At 35.7% G+C, this 19,842-nt stretch overlaps 3 protein-coding genes across 7 annotated transcripts; 1 reads left to right on the forward strand and 2 right to left on the reverse strand.

The window, feature by feature from the left end:
- The first annotated feature begins 1,268 nt into the window (after window positions 1-1,268).
- Window positions 1,269-4,625, forward strand: LOC110865204 (DNA repair RAD52-like protein 2, chloroplastic). The gene is made up of 4 exons (XM_022114428.2): window positions 1,269-1,826; window positions 1,910-1,947; window positions 2,691-2,782; window positions 4,303-4,625. Exons 1-4 carry the CDS (start codon window positions 1,420-1,422, stop codon window positions 4,441-4,443), a joined length of 678 nt encoding a protein of 225 aa, XP_021970120.1. The 5' UTR covers window positions 1,269-1,419; the 3' UTR covers window positions 4,444-4,625.
- A 1,161-nt stretch (window positions 4,626-5,786) lies between these two features.
- On the reverse strand, window positions 5,787-10,829 carry LOC110865203. The gene is made up of 11 exons (XM_022114427.2): window positions 10,683-10,829; window positions 10,226-10,454; window positions 10,006-10,075; window positions 9,221-9,345; window positions 7,764-7,872; window positions 7,616-7,679; window positions 7,484-7,539; window positions 7,307-7,414; window positions 7,052-7,201; window positions 6,783-6,953; window positions 5,787-6,176 (listed from the first exon to the last, which is right to left on the reverse strand). The coding sequence occupies exons 2-11, from the start codon at window positions 10,450-10,452 to the stop codon at window positions 5,943-5,945; spliced, it is 1,314 nt and encodes a 437-aa protein (XP_021970119.1). The 5' UTR covers window positions 10,453-10,454; window positions 10,683-10,829; the 3' UTR covers window positions 5,787-5,942.
- Window positions 10,830-13,231: 2,402 nt separating this feature from the next.
- Window positions 13,232-18,388, reverse strand: LOC110865202. Of its 5 annotated transcripts, none has more exons than XM_022114424.2 (15): window positions 18,233-18,388; window positions 17,812-17,884; window positions 17,618-17,735; window positions 17,432-17,512; window positions 17,142-17,224; window positions 16,935-17,050; window positions 16,740-16,850; window positions 15,521-15,606; window positions 14,909-15,068; window positions 14,750-14,827; window positions 14,622-14,672; window positions 14,445-14,531; window positions 14,245-14,295; window positions 13,641-13,716; window positions 13,232-13,433 (listed from the first exon to the last, which is right to left on the reverse strand). In XM_022114424.2, exons 2-15 carry the CDS (start codon window positions 17,840-17,842, stop codon window positions 13,405-13,407), a joined length of 1,158 nt encoding a protein of 385 aa, XP_021970116.1. In that variant the 5' UTR covers window positions 17,843-17,884; window positions 18,233-18,388; the 3' UTR covers window positions 13,232-13,404. The 5 variants fall into 5 exon arrangements, 4 of the variants coding, with proteins under 4 accessions (XP_021970116.1, XP_021970114.1, XP_021970118.1 ...); XM_022114422.2 differs by having other exon boundaries at window positions 17,618-17,747; XM_022114426.2 differs by lacking the exon at window positions 18,233-18,388 and having other exon boundaries at window positions 17,428-17,512; window positions 17,618-17,747; window positions 17,812-17,830.
- Window positions 18,389-19,842: the final 1,454 nt, after the last annotated feature.

Raw genomic sequence — 19,842 nt, forward strand, 5'->3', positions numbered from 1 at the left:
ATGGCAGACCCAAGTTATGGCTTGGATGGGCGGGTGCCTCCCTTAAAAAATAGTGTATTATCTCAACTGCACCCCTTGAAAATTTGGTTGAACCCTTCGTTCACACCCCCAGAAAATAACTCCTAGGTCCGCACTGACAATCAAATCTATTTCTCGATTCAATAGAAGCCGAAAGAGGTGAATAGGGTCCCAAATAACAAGAGATATGTAAAAAATAGGTTCGATTTGGTCTATTCTTAATCCTAAATGGAATGTAACGACGTGGGCATCCACATAATATTTATTTAATACGCTCAAATGATTCATCAATCAACGTATAAAACACCAAAAGACTGGCTTGCATTTTATTTGTGACATGGTTGTAGCTCCACAGCTCCGAGTTTGGTACATTCCCACTGCTGCTCAGGTTGTAGATGTCCTAACAAATGGCCTTCACTACTTGTTATTAGGGTTTTATGTAAAATGTGGTATTGGGTTGAGGTGACTTTAAATGATTGGTTTACATATCAACTTAAAATAATAATAATAATAATAATAATAATAATAATAATAATAACAATAATAATAATAATAAAAATAAAGATACCAAACTCGCAACTCCAACCAAGCCCATGCCCCACACGCGCACCCTGCGCCCCTTTGTGGTTGTGTTCGCACTCCACGTCCTAGTGAGGTTGTATGGTTGACGCCCCCTACGAAGGCAACAACACACAACCTAAGGCTAAATAACTTAATTTTTCATTATCTAAAGAATGTTAACTTGTAAAGTTGGTGTCCAGTGTCTACGGTGTATAAGGTATGTGAGACGGTTGCTAAAACATTAGTCACAAATACCATGTACTTCGGTTTTTAAAACGGTCCAAAACTGGTAGATTAATCGGTCCGATGACCGGTCCAAAAAATGTTTTTAGACAACTCATTAAGTGATGCTTTAAAACGGTCCAAAACTGGTGGATTAATTGGTATGATGACCGGTCCAAAATGCTTTGAGACAACTCATTAAGTGATGCTAGGGATGAGCAAGATACCCGTTCAATACCGAACCGATACCGTAACGGGAAAAATTAGTACCGTTATAGAATACACAGATACGGTATCAGTACCGATATTTATTGGTGTTTTATTTGCAAATACCAATGCCAAAAAACGAAAAAAAATAATTATCGGTACTAAATATACCCGATATAATACGGTACGCCAATACCGAATGCTAGGTGATGCTATTTGAAAAGTAGCAAGTACATCCAAAAAATAATATTTTATTAGTGGAAACAAGAAGAACTTTGGCAGCTACCACTTCCATTCAAAGGTAAAACCGGTGTGCTATAAAACCTCTCACCTACACCTGCACCTACCCACACCCCACCCCCATCAACCTCTTCCTTCCTTCAAGTCAAAGCAATACCGGCCGGAGAAACAATGGCCACCCATACCACCACCACCTTCATTGCATGCCCAACAATAACTCCACCAACGGAAAATTTCCACCTTCCGTCAACAATCACATTCAATTCAACCAGCAAACCGGTAGGGTTTCCAAACTCCGTTAAATTGAACATAGCAACAACCGGTAGCCGAAGAAATGTTGTTCGAGTGTCTGCGATCGGAGATCGAACCAACAGCAGCACCGGCGGCGATGCTAGCAGCAACACCAAAGGCAAGACCGGATCAGCCGTACCTAACTCCAACTACGTGGTGCCGTTTGACAGTTCTCCTTCGTGCATCACGCGTCCGTTGATTGAGATTCTGAGAGATCTTAATAAGCGGATCCATGATAATATTATTGTGAAGCAGGATGACAGTACTCAGAGTTCATTCATCCCTTGGTACGTTACAGCATATAGATAGATACAAACTGTTTATGTGAATCGTTTGATGTGATTTGTTTTGTTTTGGTGATTAAATTTAGGTACCACGCTAACAGGATGTTGAGTTTCTACGCTCCAGGTGCGTTTGGTTATGAATTAATCACACATTATGCTCTTTAAACAGTTTCTAACCCTAGAATTTTCGTTTTCTTTTTATGAACTTGCTTGCTGTGTATCTGAATTTTGATACTAGAAAAATATAAATGAAGGGGAAAGTGGGGAAAACTATGTTGTGATATGGAAATGCATGATGAAATGGAGAGCAATCATAGTCATAATGTGCAAGGGAAACATGATTTTATTTCTTGTGAATCGTTTGATTAAGGAGCGTATACGTACCTGAACAGGGTTGAAGGATTCAGTCATGCTATTGTAATTAGAAGGTGGACATGAAAGTAAATGATCTTATACCAGTTCATGGTACTTAGATTGGAAGCCATATAAGTGGGTCTATAGGGAAGTGATTTGTAGATTTGAAAAGAAGGGAAAGGTGCCCACAAATTATGTAGGTTTTGTATGTGTTTTTGGTTCATTTAATGTGTGTATTGAGTTGAATATATATAAACTAATAAACCATTGTATATTGTTTAAGCAAAACATGGATATAATCTTGAAAGCAGTGATCCTCAGAAAACTTTAAGAAAGTGGGAGTGAGTAGAAAACTGAATCTAACTAAAGCTTCTATCTACATGTTAGGAGTTTTTATGACTTAACTAAGGAATGCTCTCGTTTAGTGTATTTGAGTTTACTAGAACTGCGTTTATATGTATGATGGACTTAGTCTCATGTTTTCTTTTCTTACCTTGCAATACTTTTCTTCAGGTTGGTGTGGAGAAATACGAGATGTGATATTTTCAGATAATGGAAGTGTTACCGTGGTTTACCGTGTTACAGTACGTGGTTCTGATGCAGAGGTATGCCTAAACCATTACTTCTCTTGCAGTGCATTGCCTTGAATGTCACAACTTGCAAATTTACCATTGCAATTTGCAAGTATATTTCATCAAGTCTAAACTCTTACAACTAGGCATATCAAGTCTAAACTCTCACAACTAGGCATATTTTATTCTCAATCAGCAACACTTCTTGGCTACATTAGTATGCAGTAGAAATATACTTTTATTTGAGTGGTGATTTGTTAATAACAAGTGAGAAGACAAATCATATTCATCAGTTCATATGGTCTGCAGTGATGTCGTCTATAAGGGTATATGATCCATTTACATAAAGCATTGTTTGTTGGGAGAACGCCCCGCTGGCGGTATGCGCATATAATGTATGTATGTGTGGGCGCTCGGGGGGCAAAAGTGAAAGTGCACTAATTTTAACATGATTTTACTAATTTCGTGAAAATAACGTTAAAAGGGGTATGGTTAATCATGCATCATGTGGTGGCGTTGATAGCCGAAAGACAAGGGAGTACATGCACTAATCGACCTTTGTCCTAATTGCTGAGTGTTATGTGCCTTATGTCCAAGGCTTGATGCAAAACTACCATCGAGCCGGGGGGTCTCACTGGAAGCAGCCTCTCTATTCCTAACGGGTAGAGGTAAGGCTATCTACATCTTACCCTCCTCAGACCCTACCTTAGCTTTGCTATTGGTGGGATTTACTGAGTATGATGATGATGATGATTGTTTGTTGGGAGATCCTAAAAGATGTGTCTCACTTGAACCTGATGAAATAACTAACAATCTGCTAATCTTTATCTTGGTCTCAAGGTAAGTTCAGATACCCTTAGAGGATATGATTTCTAGGTGATCATTGATCAACAATCTTTAGCATATTGTTTTTTGTTATATTTGATCGAATTTTCTTGAATGTAGACTTGTATTTTTGAATCTTGAGAATAGAATTTGTTTATATTAATGACAAAAACTCTCTCAAACATATCCATCACATCATTCTTTCATGCAATTGTAACCCAAGCTTAAAGGAGTATAATTAGTCATTCTGCCAAACCCGAGTAACATTGAATCTAAGTACCAGACTACCAGCTCATACCATTTTAAAAAGCACCTCATTTATGCCATATATGAAACTCTTTACCCTCATCTTTTACTGCTATAGTTGGGGCCTTATTTTCTTACATAATTTAACTGATTCAGCTACAAAGGACGTTAAAACTTAAGGGAACACCTAAAATCATGACCCATTTTTCAAGAAATGGATTGATTTGGTAGTTTTTGTTTGCTTAAAGGGTTGATTTAAGTTTGCAAAAATTATACAACGGGTCAAGTAAACCACTCTTACGAAACTTGCCAAGTTCAGGCCCATTATACAACCCAACCCGACCGTTTTGCCATGCTTATATAAGCACAACTGAGCCCTATATAAAATACATAAGTCTGTAGTAATCTTGTTATTTTTGTATTCTAGAGCGTTGAAAATGGTGATTATTGTTTAGTCTTTTACTCAAGCCTTACTGATGCAGGCATACCGTGAATCAACTGGAACCGTGTCGGCTGCCACCATTGGTGAAGGTGTCGACCCTGTTGCTGCAGCCGAAGAAATTGCTTTTTGCAAAGCATGTGCTCGTTTTGGACTCGGCTTATATCTGTATCATGAAGACTAGAAGCCATACATGATTTCATATGCATTAATAATATATCGTGAAAATTTTTGTTATGTTCGAAGCGACATGAATAATTTTTTTTATGTATTTCCATCCTTTAAAGACATATGTTTGGTATGGGTATAGTGAAAATGAGCAGGAGGATGACATGGAGTTAATTGCACAAAACGTTCTTTATGTTTTCTCAAACTTAAGTTCTAGCCTTAATGTTTAAAACTTACTGAAAACAGCCTTTACATTTATTTTTGTTGCGGGTTCAATCCTTTACCACTAACCAAGTTAATTATCTCAATTAAATTCCCCCACATGCCTAACATGTGAGGGTATATTTGTCATTTTAATTTTACTTCTTTTAAAACACCAAAAAATCTATAGGACCATTTTGATTCTCTTCATCACCTTCAATTAAAAACCCTACCCCCATTCTTCTTCATCTCAATTGAAAACCCAGGTTGTTAATTCTTCATCTAGGGTTTCGATGGTTGATTCGATCAGGCTCGTGTTAATGGCGGAAGGTTTGTTACTAATTATCTAATCAAAGTTCTCGAATCCGATAACGATTTCACGAATCCGGTACTCCGCTGTCGCAAGTCGTCGCCACCGCCGTGCTCCGGAACCTCACTGAGTTCTCCAATTGCAGAGAGAATTTAATTGAAGAACACGCTTTCTGTACATCTACCCTAGCTTGTTCAGGAACTTCATTAGCACAAGATCATTCAATTGATTGTTTAAGTAATATAGTTAAAGATGCTGATGATTTGAAACTGTTGACTTTTTTTCATGGTTTTGTTCTTAATTTTGATAATCTTCATGTTAGCTTTGTTTATATATATCAGCTTCATATTAGTTATATTTATTGTAGATGGGGTAACAAACAAACTCCTGTTTGATACAACGGGCTCTGTTTCTCTTGTTGCAATGCCCATCTTTGAATCAGAGTATCGTCAACGTTATACTGTGAGTTTTCACAACTATTGATTGGATGAAGGAGTAAACTCGATGGATTCCCCAAAAAAATTTAACAAGTTTTCAAACAATTCGAGTTATTTAACGTCTTTAAAAGTTATGTGTTTTGGGCTGAGGTACACAGTAGTTTACTTGCAATGTGCAACATGACAGGTTCTATGGTTTTGCATCAGAAACTGAAACTGACCAGATGAATCCAATTGTTCAGGTATAAGAAATAGAATTAAAATGACAAATATACCCACACATGTTAAGCATGTGAGGGAATTTAATTGAGATAATTAACTTGGTTAGTGGTAAAGGATTGAACCCGCAACAAAAATAAACGTAAAGGTTGTTTTTAGCAAGTTTTAAACATTAAGACTGGAACCTGCAAGTTTGAGAAAACATAAAGGATGTTTTGTGCAATTTACTCGGATGACATGTTTAATAATGTTTTACATGTTTATGACAAGTCCTATGATTAATAAAAAATATAGAAAAGGGAAACATATTTGTGTATAAACTTAAGATCATTGATGTGTTTCTACTTTCTATGGTTTCAAAAGTCTTGTACCAGCATTCTTAACCATCCAATCAGCTATTGTATCTACAAGCAGGTCGAATTCCTTTGAAATATTTGCACGAAGAGCTGTAGAGTCAACTCCTAGCGAACTGCTTACGTCTTTAGCGACTGTTTCTAAAGGTGTCCCTGCTGTCAAATTTGCCCAAAACTCTCCACTACGGTTTACCGCATCCACCATTCCTGGCGGTACATCTGGTAAAGCCTGATGCACAAAAGTAAGCATTTATTGATACTAAACTCAGAGGTGACAAAATAAACGGGCTGGAAAAGGTGAAACATTACAAAAATCATATCATTCCAGTAATAATTTAATTTCTTAGAACAAATGATTTGTGAGGTTTAATGCATTACGAAATACTTTTAGCAAATTTTATCCTGTTTAACTTGTTATGGACAATACATAACGGAAGGTGACATGTTTATAACATAGTTTTAGATAGCGACAAGCTACCTATACGCTATGTAGCGAAAGCGATGAAATAGCGGGCGCTATTTTATGTTTAGCGACACACCAGGAGAAAATTTTAGAAATATTTTATATGTAAAATAAGCTGTTTTATATGTATGCTTAACAAAAAAAAACCTAAAATCGTCCTATTTTATACCCTATAAAATCCCGCTATTTACATTAAAGCAGAAAAAACCCAAAATCCTGCTATTTGCTCCCTATGGAGGCGCCAAAATCAAATAGCGACACATGACTGCTACGCTACGCTATTCGCTATAGCGCTTGCTATGAGCGCTATTAATAACTTATGGTTTATAAGAAAATTGTTTTAAACATGCCACACCTCAAGTAAAGTTATACCTGCTGTAAAGGAAGGACATGATCCCCAGGCAGAGAGCGAATAGACATATCGAGCACTGAACTAATGGCAGCCTCTGAGCTAAGCACCTGAGCTAGAACAGGGGTTTCATCGATCGTGTCATCTTTGAATTTTATTAGGAGATTCCTCGAGATTCCATAGTATGATTTTATCTGGTCAATTCACAATCTCGTAAATTTAACAGCTCTTACACTAACGCTGAACAATATATGTGTGCGTGTAGTGCATAAGAAGTAGCAGATTTACATACTAGTCTTCGAGTTTCTTCTGGTTTTGGTGAAAAATTTTCTCTGCCATTAGCCAAGTCTGTGTACAAAGGAACAAGTTGCTCCAACAGGGGCATAACTTGTTTCATAATAGGAGGGCTAAGGTTCTCTAAATTTTTTAAAGTCATTTCCGTCTGCGTATATACGGAAAAAAAAATCAGTTAAGCTTTAACAAATAACGATACAGTATATAAGAAATTGGCTCAAATGAAGAAAATACATAAAGTGCAGTTTCGTACCCCCAAACGGATTGTTGGTGATGATGCAATCTGTGACAGGATTGGTCCAAGGCCTTGAGCCATTGGTAAAAATATAGGTGAGAATAATGGGACCGCCATGCTGGCATCCTGAAATATCAGTTGAAATGAGTGCCGCCATTATATGATAACTAGAAGATTTGAGCTGAAGCCGAGTACCTTGTTGTTGAATGACATATATACATTACCACACCTCTGAACAGCATACCTGGAACCTGATCAATAGACATTTGATTAGCGTCATTGGCTCTAAAATAATTAATATTTGAAACTTATGTGAAGATGAATTACCAATCAATAGATGGATGACGGATCCTAGAGAATGTCCAATGCCAAAAGATGGAAGATCTTGCACCTACATGTAGAACAACCTCAATAAAGTTTAAAAAAATAGATAAATAGTAACTTCATATAAAACACCATGTTGTTTGAAACTCACTGTGTCGTGTAGAGACCTAAGACACCTGTCGTATTTAAATTGAACTTCGTCTGCAATAAAGAAGTGATCAAAGCCACTAGCATAAGGAGTTGCTATCACCAACACACCCCTAGACAACAACAAGAAGAAATGTCATTTCTGTTTTCAGATATTAGAAGACAATAACACATATATAAATAAGGAAAATTGGTTTTTAATAAACCAACCTTTGCCCCATTGGTAAATAATAATCCTACCTACGTAATTGGTATACAATAATCCTACCTATCAACATGTTGGTACTCAATGAACTTTCGTTAATTTTTTTTAACGAAAGTTAGTTTTTAAGTTTTATTTACTACACAAACAGTCCCTGTATTTGTAAACTATATAACTTTGAAGTTCATAAATAAATTTAATTTCACCCCCCCTCTTGATGACAGATCGGCAGCCGCATGGGAGCCGGCACTGGTTAACAGGCCGGCGGCAGTTGTCCAGCCGACGACACCCCCCTTCCCTCCTTCTCGGTTCTCGGTAACCCACACTCCGGTGCCGTCTATCTCCGGTAACCACAACATCCACAGCCAAACACCCCTTCGACTCCCTCGATTTCCGGCGGCGATATCACAGAAAAGAGAGAGAGAGCTGAGAAGATATGGGACAGAAGGAGAGAGAGAGCGCAGAGATGCCGTTTTCCGGCGACAAATCCGCCGTCGGCGACGGTGGTTCTTGCTCCCCGACGACGTATGGCGGCGGAGACGGTGGTTCTTGCTCCCCGACGACGTATGGCGGCGGTGGTTCGATCCGACAAGTTTATGGTAAACCCCTCTCACTGTTCTTTACTTTCAGCTGTTGATGGAGATTGCTGTTGTTGATTATGATGAGGATTTGTCAAGGTTGAAGATGATGAACGATTATGGTGCTGGAGAGTGACGGCAGGAGCGGTGGCGTCGGAGATGTTGGCCGATGACAGTGACGCAGGACCCGGGTTCACGTAAGCGGGTCAGATTTCAGTTTCATCTCAGATGCCAATTCGAGTTCCGGGTCAGATTCAACGGGTATCGGGTCAAGACAAGTCTACGGGTCAGCTTGGTTCGAGTTTTTCAGCGGGTTTTCGGGTTTAGTTCGAGTTTTACAACTACAGGGACTGTTTGTGTAATAAATACAACTACAGGGACTGTTTGTGTAATAAATAAAACTTAAAAACTAACTTCAGTTAAAAAAAATTAACGAAAGTTCATTGAGTACCAACACGTTGATAGGTAGGATTATTGTATACCAATTACGTAGGTAGGATTATTATTTACCAATGGGGCAAAGGTTGGTTTATTAAAAACCAATTTTCCTATAAATAAACACCATGATATTCAGATTGTACTCTACTTTTGCATTTTTAATATTATCTAAAAAAACCCAGCTTTTTTGAAACCACTCACTACATAAATGATAGCACATAGACATGATCCAACAGCACTTACTTCTCTGAAAGTCGCTCAAGAAATAAGCGGTAGGTGAGCTGCGGGGCTGCCCCGACAAAAATGCCACCAACAAAATGCACAACAGCCACTGGCTTTAGATTTTTCGGTCTTAATACCCAGGCTCCCTGAAATTGCATTAATCACAAACCAGATTAATATATATAAGCAAGGGCAACTTAGTAAAATAGCATTTTCTATAATTACTTTACGAGCGTAATGTCATGACCAGCCTAAATTTTAATCGTTATACTTGGATTTCGGAATCTTCCAGACCAATCTTGAAGGATCAAGTCTCTAAGGAAAGTCTAGAACTCTCCTCATAGTTCCAGCCTTTAGAAAAACATGCGGAAGATTCATCGAAAGACTTAGAAAGTCATGGAAAGATATGGAGGCTCCTTAGAAGTTCCTAAAACTTTGTATATAGTTCTCATATAGACTGATCTAAATAGCAAGATCCCAGATTTAGCCAAGGGGTAAAAGAACATGAATATTTTCCAGTACAAGAACATATTATTCCACACACATGTTGATTCACTCGGAAAAAAGAACACGGCTCTCGTTATTATAACATCAGCAAATGATCCAATCAGGCAATCAGCATTGACTTAGATCTTAATTAAAACAAAACTATAAACAAACGACGAAACTTATCCTAAATTAATAAATCTGTTATCTTAATAATAATTAGTTGTTGGACTATATAGTTCAATATAACAAACAAGATGTAAAAATCCAAGAGAACAGAAAGTAAAAAAAAAATGCTTATAGGACTATGTGAACCATACATCAACTTCTTCCCAATCTCTTGAACCACTCCATCCATCTTGAGACTGTCTCACAGTATCCGTTAGCAACCTACAATCGCACGAGACGCGCACGCGTATCATAAATCATTAACTCATATAGTGTTCATATTCACCAATGAATATTAATATTCACTTCATGACATAATCATTCTAAGTTTCATTCTATTAAAAAACGATTACGAACTCGAAACTAAAGTACCTTTCGATATCCCTGTAAAGCTGTATTCCAGTTCTACCTGATTGATTGTTGCCTTGCTGATCATCAAAATTGCTACAAACTACCTTAAAGCTATTAAACTTGCGAAAACTGACAGATAATCGACCATGATGATGATGACGAATACGATACGATCCGACACGATTCCGGTTAAATTTAGTCTCACGGGAACTAATTTGCCAATGCGGCAAACACAAACACGTGGCCATGCCTGTGTACGATCAGAATTAAGATCACCAGTTTCAAATATGATCAAACAAATCACAATTAGGGTTTCACGCAAGTACTATATTCTTAAATTAAGTTTCAAGGATACAATAATTTAGATTTTGAATGAAAATTAAAGGTTTAACTAACAAATAATTGACAGAATTAACAACGAGAATCTGAAGTAATAAGAAGTGATAAGAGAATTTCGAGATTTAGGGTTAGAAATAACCTTGAATTGGTGAGTATAACTAGAACTAGTGAAGGTAGGTTTGAAAAGAAATGACCACCGGAGTATCAGCAGTTTGAAGACAACATGAAGTTTGCATCCTGTTTACCAAAATCGGATATGTTGGGACATGCTACAAAGATATTTAATGAGCCGTTAGACAAGTTCTAAATCAATGTACCAAAAGTTAGGGGACCAACTCGGCAAATTTGGATCATTGAGAGACGTGTCACCAGCTGAACTACCCGATCATATCCATCTCTACAAAGCAATAATAAATATACACAAATTCAGGAGGAAACCCAATAAACACGAGAAAAACCCCATTGTAGGAATCGAACCCAGGGCCTAAGTTCCTAAGCCTTATCCCACCCGTAAGATGACACTAGGCTATAATGCCATAGGCAAAGGATGAAGGAACATAGGCGGTGACGCGGTGTGTATCGGTTTTGACTAGTTTAGTTCGGTTGGTTTTATTGATTTTGACGGATTTTAGTTTGGTTCTGTCTAGTGTACGCTTTGGCTGTTATAAAACTGTTGACTTTTGTTAAATATTTAAACAAAACTCATGGAACTAGCGCCAATACTTGACTAGCATTGTGAGGGGAAAGACTTATCTGGTTTGGGGTGATCTCAATGGTAGTATAGTCACTTGTAAACATGCGAAAGATGTTAGAGGGTGCACAGTGTCAGAGTCTTGGAGCGTCATGGGTGCTTTGACAATCGGATCAGCCGGTTATTCTAATAGAGAGAGCTAGTGGCTAGAGTGGAAAGGAAGAGGCTAAAGAGCATGACTTAATATTGTTGGTTAAGTATTCGAACAAACGAGTCAAACTCTAATGTTGTGGACTAAAGCTTATAATACTAGGCCAAAAACTGGTACGGATTGTGTAGAGAATACCCCCAACTAGATGGTCCAACTGATTTGAGCCCAAGGCATATGGATCCATTAGGGCTTTAGCTCATCTCATCTCCAATATAAAGAGGGGCTCATTCACCATTATAGAGGATCTCATCCTTAACCATTTTCTACAAACAATTATTCCTTACATGACATCCATGCTCTCCTATCTTCTTTATTTATAATGAATACTATACTGACTTAAGTGTCGGAGGGTGGTCCAAAGACTCTGACCTCTTCTAAGTGTAGCTTGTCAATGTCCTCAACTACTCTAACAATCCGGATAGCCTCTCGATTGATCGTTGTAGCAACATATTATTAAAGCCCCGAGTATGAAATATATTACTATATCATGTTTCTAATTCGATAAAGTAACAAATGTGTTTATAAAAAAACATGTTTTCTTATAAAACCACATTATAACACGGTTATCACTTTAACATATAGATAAAAGATTATATACAAGAGATAATTTTTGTAAGAAGTGTAGGAGACAAGCTCAACCGTTGATCTCCCAAGATCAATGACTTAGAACTAGGCAGTGACATTTTTGTAAATATAAGGTTAAAACAATTGATGAAATAAATAGAGAAATGGTATTTTGGTCCTTTCTCACTTGAAGTCTTTACCTCTTTGATTTTCAAACGTCTATAACTTTTACATACTTTACTATTTTTTTAAAATTACACCGTATTAACAAATATTTCATTCTCTTTAATTTGAGCAGCCTATTGCTATAGTTTTCTTAAAAAAAATACACAATTTTGAATACTCATTGCGTGATTTTGAATACTCATTACGCGATTACGTGATTTTGAATACCCAGCACATGACCACGTGATTTTGAATACCGATTACGTGATTTCATTATAGAATGTAAAACCACAGTAAATGATTACGTAATTACGTAACAATAATTGACTATGTATTTATTAAGTGGCTACGTGATTTTGAATACCCATTTCAAGATTGCGTGATTCTATTATAGTATTTTATGTGAAACACACTGAGTGATCACGTTATAAGCATAATCGTAATAACATCACTTGTAACAAATCATATTGAATGTGTAATCAAGTAATAGATTTATATTGAATGTGTAATAACGTAATGGTTTGTGTTTAATGTGTAATCACGTAATGGGTATTCAAAATCACGTAGTCATGTGCTGTGTATTCAAAATCACGTAATCACGTAATGGACTAATGTGTATTCAAAATCCTGTATTTTTTTAAGAAAACTATAGCAATATACTGTTTGAATTAAATAGAATGAAATGCTCGCTAATAAGGTGTAATTTTTTTTTTTAAATAATTAACGTATGAAAAAGTTATAGCCGTTTAAAAATCAAAGGGGAAGTTGTTTAAGTGAGAAATGACTGAATTACCCTTCAAGCCAATGGCACTTGTCCTTCTCTCAAACTCCCGTATACTTCGCATGAAACTTATGTCATGTACAGGATCCATTCTCTATCATTATTTAGTTTTTTTTAATTAGAAGAGATTGAACATAAACCAAATCAGATAACTTATAAGTAAAAGTTATAACCTCTGATATTGTTCTTTCATTGTCTAAATCTTTTCTCAAATAAACAAAGACGCTTAGAATGAGCCGAATTCCATGTATCTGTGGCAGATAAATAAACTTACAATGCTATAAAACATCAACTCATTAATTAAAAAAATAACTAATATACAATAAGTTAACTGTATGGAAATCATATAAAAGGTAAGCCACTGTTTGCAGCATCCCCTCACAAAAAAAAAAAAAAAAAAAAAAAAAAAAAGAATAAAAAATATATATAAAAAAAGCAGCAAGTTCACATCAATCTTCAGAACACCATTGCTCCTCCCCTACACAATGGCACAAGATTGTTCAGTATATGAACATCTGAATTTTCAGTAATTAAATAAACAAGTTTCAGGCTTTCATTAACAATGAAAAATCTATAATCAGAAAGCTTTTGGTTGTACAAAAACAATATAACATTTCCCAGCCTATATAATTCTACCTATGCTTGGAATTTGTCGGTTAATTGAAATTCTTTAGAACAAAACTACCTTTGATATCACGATTCTTGTTTCGTATCTGTGTTCTTGCCTTCACGAATATCGAGTTTTGTGACTTGTGTATACGCTGCAGTTAAATATAAAATGTTAGCATAAACAGAAAACGAATTCATAAAACATTTGTGGGAAAACTTTGCCTCGTTTGATACTTAACTGCCAAAATGGTCCCTGAGGTTTGGTCACTTTTGCCACTTTAGTCCAAAACTCAAACCTTTTGAATCTGGGTCCCCGTGGTTTCAATTTTGTTGTCATTTTCATCCAAAATCAAAACTTTGTCAGATTTTTCAGCTAACATCCAGTTTTTTTTGTCCTTTTCCTCCCTTTTAATGAAGGGCAAAATGGTCAGATTTTTTAATTTGTTATAATAAAACGTTAAAAAACCGTTTTGCCCTTCGTTAAAAGAGAGGGAAAGGATAAAAAAGTTGGATGTTAACTGAAAAATCTGACCAGATTTTGATTTTGGATGAAAATGGCAACAAAATTGAAACCACAGGGACCAGATTCAAAAGGTTTGAGTTTTGGACTAAAGTGGCAAAAGTGACCAAACCTCAGGGACCATTTGGGCAGTTTACTCTAGTAAGTATAGAAACAGTACCTGATAGCTATCTTCTCTTCTTACATCAGGAACAAAAAGTTTAATAGCAGCCTATAAATGGTTAAGTTTATGAGCTAATCACATACTGTAAAGGAATAATTTCATGTATACTCTAAGAAAAGCTTAAAGTTGTGTATTTACCCCTCCATAGTAAATAAAACAAGTACTTGAAAGCGCTCATAAGGAGCAAAAATTCTAACCTCGTCACGTTCAGCTACGTATACTTCTCTGCCTGATTGTCGTTTTTCTGGTTTGAACTTGAACACATCATGTAAAAGTTCGTTTTCCTATGTCACATATTCCGACATTCAGTTAGTTATACAAATATACAATTTGAAATAATAAAAACAGATAATAGAAGGTGAAGGAAACCCTACCTTCATGTGCACAACAAAACCCGAGCCAAGCAACCGCTTCAGAAAATTAAGCTACATTACATACAAAAACAATTCAAGAAGAGCATTTTAAGAATATTATTTGCATGGTCGTAATGAATAAGACAAACCTGAATTTGTTGTGGTAACGTGTCGACTTTTAATATTTGTTTACCAACTTTTACAGAAATTTCTGGGACACGGCCATCCTAAAAGTGACACGTGTATAACCATAAAACCTCAGAACTTAAATGAAGCATTATTGTAGAATTAAGGATGTAACGTTTTACCTTAAATATGTTTTTGACGTTAATCTCTTCTGTTGCTGAGGTGTCACCTTCAAATTTCTCATGGCACCCTAATTCAAGTATGAGGGCTAGTGCTTGCTTAGCTCCAATGAGAGTAGACTCATGGTCTGCTTCTAGCAAATTCTTGAAGAAAGGAATCGCTCTATACAAGTTAGAAAAAACCTTGTTATCTCTAAAGTCAACTATTGATGGTAGACTAGTAGAAGTGCGGATATCGATCCGTTTATAGGTAAATGAGTCAGATCTGGATATAATTTATCTCAAACGGGTCAAATAGGTAATATGAAAGAAGTGGTAGAACGAAACCGGGTCGAAAGTTTCCCAAAGTGCATTCAAAATGCATAGCAGCATAAGACCTCAATCGGTTTTATTAATAAATAATAATAATAATATTGTAATCATATAATTTTTGTAATCATATTGTACCACATTAAGTGTTTACATAGTTCCAAAAAGTTATGTAGGCGAACCTCACTGACCCGCTTTAATTGGTGCTAAAAAATGGCTATTTTGATCCGGATCCTTATTGACCAACACCCATTTTGCCACCTCTAACTAGAAAATTACAGAAAATAATATATTATTATGGATTACCCTTGCCAATGTTTGTAACTGATACTCCAACTATCCATGGTACTCAAAAGAAATGACCAAGAAAAAACAGCTGCACTCTGAGATTCCTGTTTACAAGTACAAAATACAGTTAGCCGATTTCCAAATAATGAAGGGGTGAGACTGGCACGGGTCAAGACTTGTAACTTTTGAACATGTCAAAACTAGTGGGGTTGGGCTGACCCGCAAACACTTGGGTGGTGTTTGTTTTTTTAGATGTAAAAGGTTTGTAGTCTGCGGACCACATCTGTAAACGTCTGCACGAGAAGAGGTGGACCAAATGTCTGCAGAATGTAATAAAAAGACTGTTTGGTTATCTCAAAACCCCACATCTGCAAACCTTTTCTTCTCCCAAACCCACCCTTTTCTCTTTCAGATCTAGATCTGCAAACCACCCACCATAGTCTCCATCAGGTAAACCAAACATCACACACATGACCGAACAAACCCAAAAACCCAGACCCGACCCGAAAACCCTCCTCCACTTATCCTCACAATTCCTCCGGCGCCGGCATTTCTCCGACTGCCGGAAATACGCCCATCAAGCCCACCAACTCAACTCTAGCCTTGCCGGAGTCACCAACATCCTCGCCGTCGCCGACGTGTTACTCACAACAACTTACGAAACACCCAACGGAAACGTACGCGACTGGTATGAATATCTTATCAACTTCAATGGATCAGATAGTGCATTAGTTCATTGAAGTCAACAGACTGAAGCTTCACGTAGCCGAGATCGGAAACATATCATCTCCGGCGGTGGTTTTTCTCCATGGAGATGTCGGGATCTTCGATTAAACAGGAATTCGGGTCACTCAGTTCAGATTCAGTTTGGGTCTCGGGTCAGTGTCGGGTCAGACTTGGTTCAGGTTGGGTCAACAGTGGTAGAGACGGTGGTTCCGGCAACGGTGGTTGAGAGGAGGAAGGTGTGGAAGAGGTTGGAAGACGTTGGACCATGTCTGCGTGGGGAAGAGGACGCGCAGAGGTTTGAAGACAATTTTTAATGAAATGTCTTCTAAAAAACAAACGGTCTGCAAGCTAAACGTCTGCGCGTGGTCCGCGCGGCGCAGACATAAGAGCCTAGAAGTGGTTAAACTGAAAAAACAAACACCCCCTTACTTGTCAAGATTTTTCTTAATTCTATAATAATTATGAAGTATGATTATAGAAACTATATAATTACAATGCTGATCTAACATGCCTTACTATCTGTTCTTGAGTGCATGAAATCCCAAATACTTTGCATAGATCTTTCTGTCTCATCTAATTCGTTCCCCCCAACAAAAGTGACAATAGCCAAACAATCCAAGATCTGCCAGAAAGTGTTGAATTAGTAAGTAATAACGAAAAATAAATAAAAAAAAGCAAAAAAATCGATAAATTGGTAAGTGCATACTAATTTTAACTTCTTTGACTGAGACTCGGTTTTGAGAGCTTCTGAAAGAACAGGGACTGATTCTTTATATAGTTCTCGACTGTTTTCACCACAGCCAATGTTGATAGCTAGTAATCCTGAGAAAAAGGGGAAATCCGGTGGGGAAAAAAACTTTATAAACATTTATAAAGTGAATATAAAATATTACAGTTAAAATGAGCAACCTACCAAGGGCCTCAACAGCCAAACAACTCTCTTTACTTGAACCCCTTTTAAAAGATTTCAAGCACTGGTAAAGTAACTCAGCGAAGCTGCAAAAACATGAACTTTTTTAGTGAAAAAACATTAATCTCATTTTAAAACAATGTGTATTATAGGCATAATAGGGACACATTCAGTGTAGGATCAAGTTTAGGTGGAGAACTGTGAGAACCACATAATGCACTTGTACGTAGTGCTTGGCAAATTCTAATTACTGGAAACATGTTATGTAGATAAAGGGATATACCGATACCGACTTTTTTTCACAAAATTGGTATTGATAACCAAGGCTGGATCTCTGGATAATCGAAGAAAGCGCGGACTCCCTCGTAGACCCTCTAAACAGTTGAATAATTTAATAAAAAATTAAGCTCAACGAACATATCACGACCATCAAAAACAAAGTTTTAAGACTGTAATAGCAGTGTTATTATAAAACTCACTTCTTTTCATACAACTGTTCTAATAAATGGTTCAAACTCTTTGATCCCGATTGAGCACTTGCGCTTGTGCATTCTTGGATATCCGCATCGCTATCAATATCAATAGCAAGTTTTCCACCTTTTCGAGACTCTGTAGCGTAAGATTGAACAAATTCAAATAAAATCTTTTATATTATAACTATGGAAATATGCACCTTGACATAAATTCTTCTTTTTCCTTCCCATCTTGACTTATTAAAAAATCAAGCGTCTGTGACCTCTCAAATCCTGCATAACATTCAAGAATAAACAGAACTCAACAAGTTATTTATTTAAGGCGTAATTAATCTGTATGTTTCAATATTTATCTTATATTAATAATATACACAACATTTTGCTAGCCATTTCTTGTATAACAAGAAACAATCAGTACAGCTTTATTCAAGCCTGCAACTCAAGAAACTGTTCTGAGTACAAGTGAAACCTGATTTTCACAGTTTAAAGATATCTTGAAAATTAAAACATATACATACAATTACAAAACCCTAATCGAGTAGCAGGTGGAAGCAAAAGTGCAAAACAGAAAAAAATTAAAGATATCGACCGAGAGCATGGATGTTGGTTGAATCGATTTACCTGTGAAAGAAAATGCAGGCAGGCGATATATGGTTTTAAATGTGCGGCTTGTGTCCATTAAGGTTTCTCACCTGTTCAGGAGTGGAATGCGTTCGGAGTTCGATTTTTTTGGAACACAATCCTCGTAAGATTAATGTTTCACAGGAGGAGTATGTTCAAAACTAATTACTAGGTCACGGCTTTGTTTTGGAGTATATCCTAATATTAATATTATTATTACTAGGTTAGAACCCCGTGAATAAATATAATTTTATATATTAAATAATAAAAATTTATATCTTTATAAATCTTGTATATTGTACGGATTAAATAAATGTAATTTTATATATCAAATAATAAAAAAGTTATATTTTTGAAAACCATGTGTATTACACAGATTAAATAAATGTAAGAGTTAATTACATACTTAGTCCTTGTGGTTTGCACAAAATAACATACTTAGGTACTAATAGTTTAAAATCACCTTCTAGGGTATTAACTTTTCATTTTGTAACGTTTGGAGGTGTTAACTTCTAGGGTATTAACATAGTTAGTCCTTGTGGTTTGCAAAAAATAACATACTTAGGTACTAATAGAATGTGATTTTAAACCTACAAATAACGTTAATACCTCCAAATGTTACAAAATGAAAAGTTAATACCCTAGAATGTGATTTTAAACTATTAGTACCTAAGTATGTTACTTTGTGCAAACCACCGGGACTAACTATGTAATTAACTCTAAATGTAATATTGTATACTAAATACTAAAAACGTCGTATTTTTAAAAAAATCCGTGTATAATCGGGTTGAATAAATCTATCAAATAATAAAAAATTACATCCTTAAAAACCCCGTATATTAAAACATGTTGAATAGATATAAAAAGAGTTATATCTTTAAAAACCATGTATATTACACAGATTAAATAAATGTATTTTTGTATATTAAATACTAAAAGCGTCGTATCTTTAAAAAACCCGTGTATAGTCGGGTTGAAAAATCTACCAAATAATAAAAAAATTATATCCTAAATAAATGTAATTTTGTATATTAAATACTAAAAACGTCGTATCTTTAAAAAAACCTCGTGTATAGTCGGGTTGAAAAATCTACCAAATAATAAAAAAAATTATATCCTTAAAAAGCTCGCGTTTTACTCGAGTTGAATAAACATAATTTTGTATACCAAATAATATAAAAAAGTTATGATTTTAATAAATTAGGATAACATTTAATATTAATTTATTATTTATATATTTAATATAAGATAAGTAGATAAGAGATTTTAAGAAATTAGGATAACATTTAATATTAATTTATTATTTATATATTTAATATAAGATAAGTAGATAAGAGAGGTATTTGTTTTAAAAATATATTAAATTAACAATTTAGATTTGAGGATAATATTTTATTAAAGTATGATAAGATTTAATATTAATTTATTATTTATTTATTTAGATAAATATAAATTTAAGGATACCTTCAATGAATGACACGTGTACAAAAATTGGTTTCTTTTATTATAGTAGTTAGATTAGATTAGATTAGATTGTTATTGTTATTATTGAACGGCAAAAAATCTCACGTGAAACCGTCTTGTTTGGGACTACATCCAAGGTCGACTCC

The sequence above is a fragment of the Helianthus annuus genome, chromosome 6, assembly GCF_002127325.2.
Source record: "Helianthus annuus cultivar XRQ/B chromosome 6, HanXRQr2.0-SUNRISE, whole genome shotgun sequence".
Classification (NCBI taxonomy): Eukaryota; Viridiplantae; Streptophyta; class Magnoliopsida; order Asterales; family Asteraceae; genus Helianthus; species Helianthus annuus.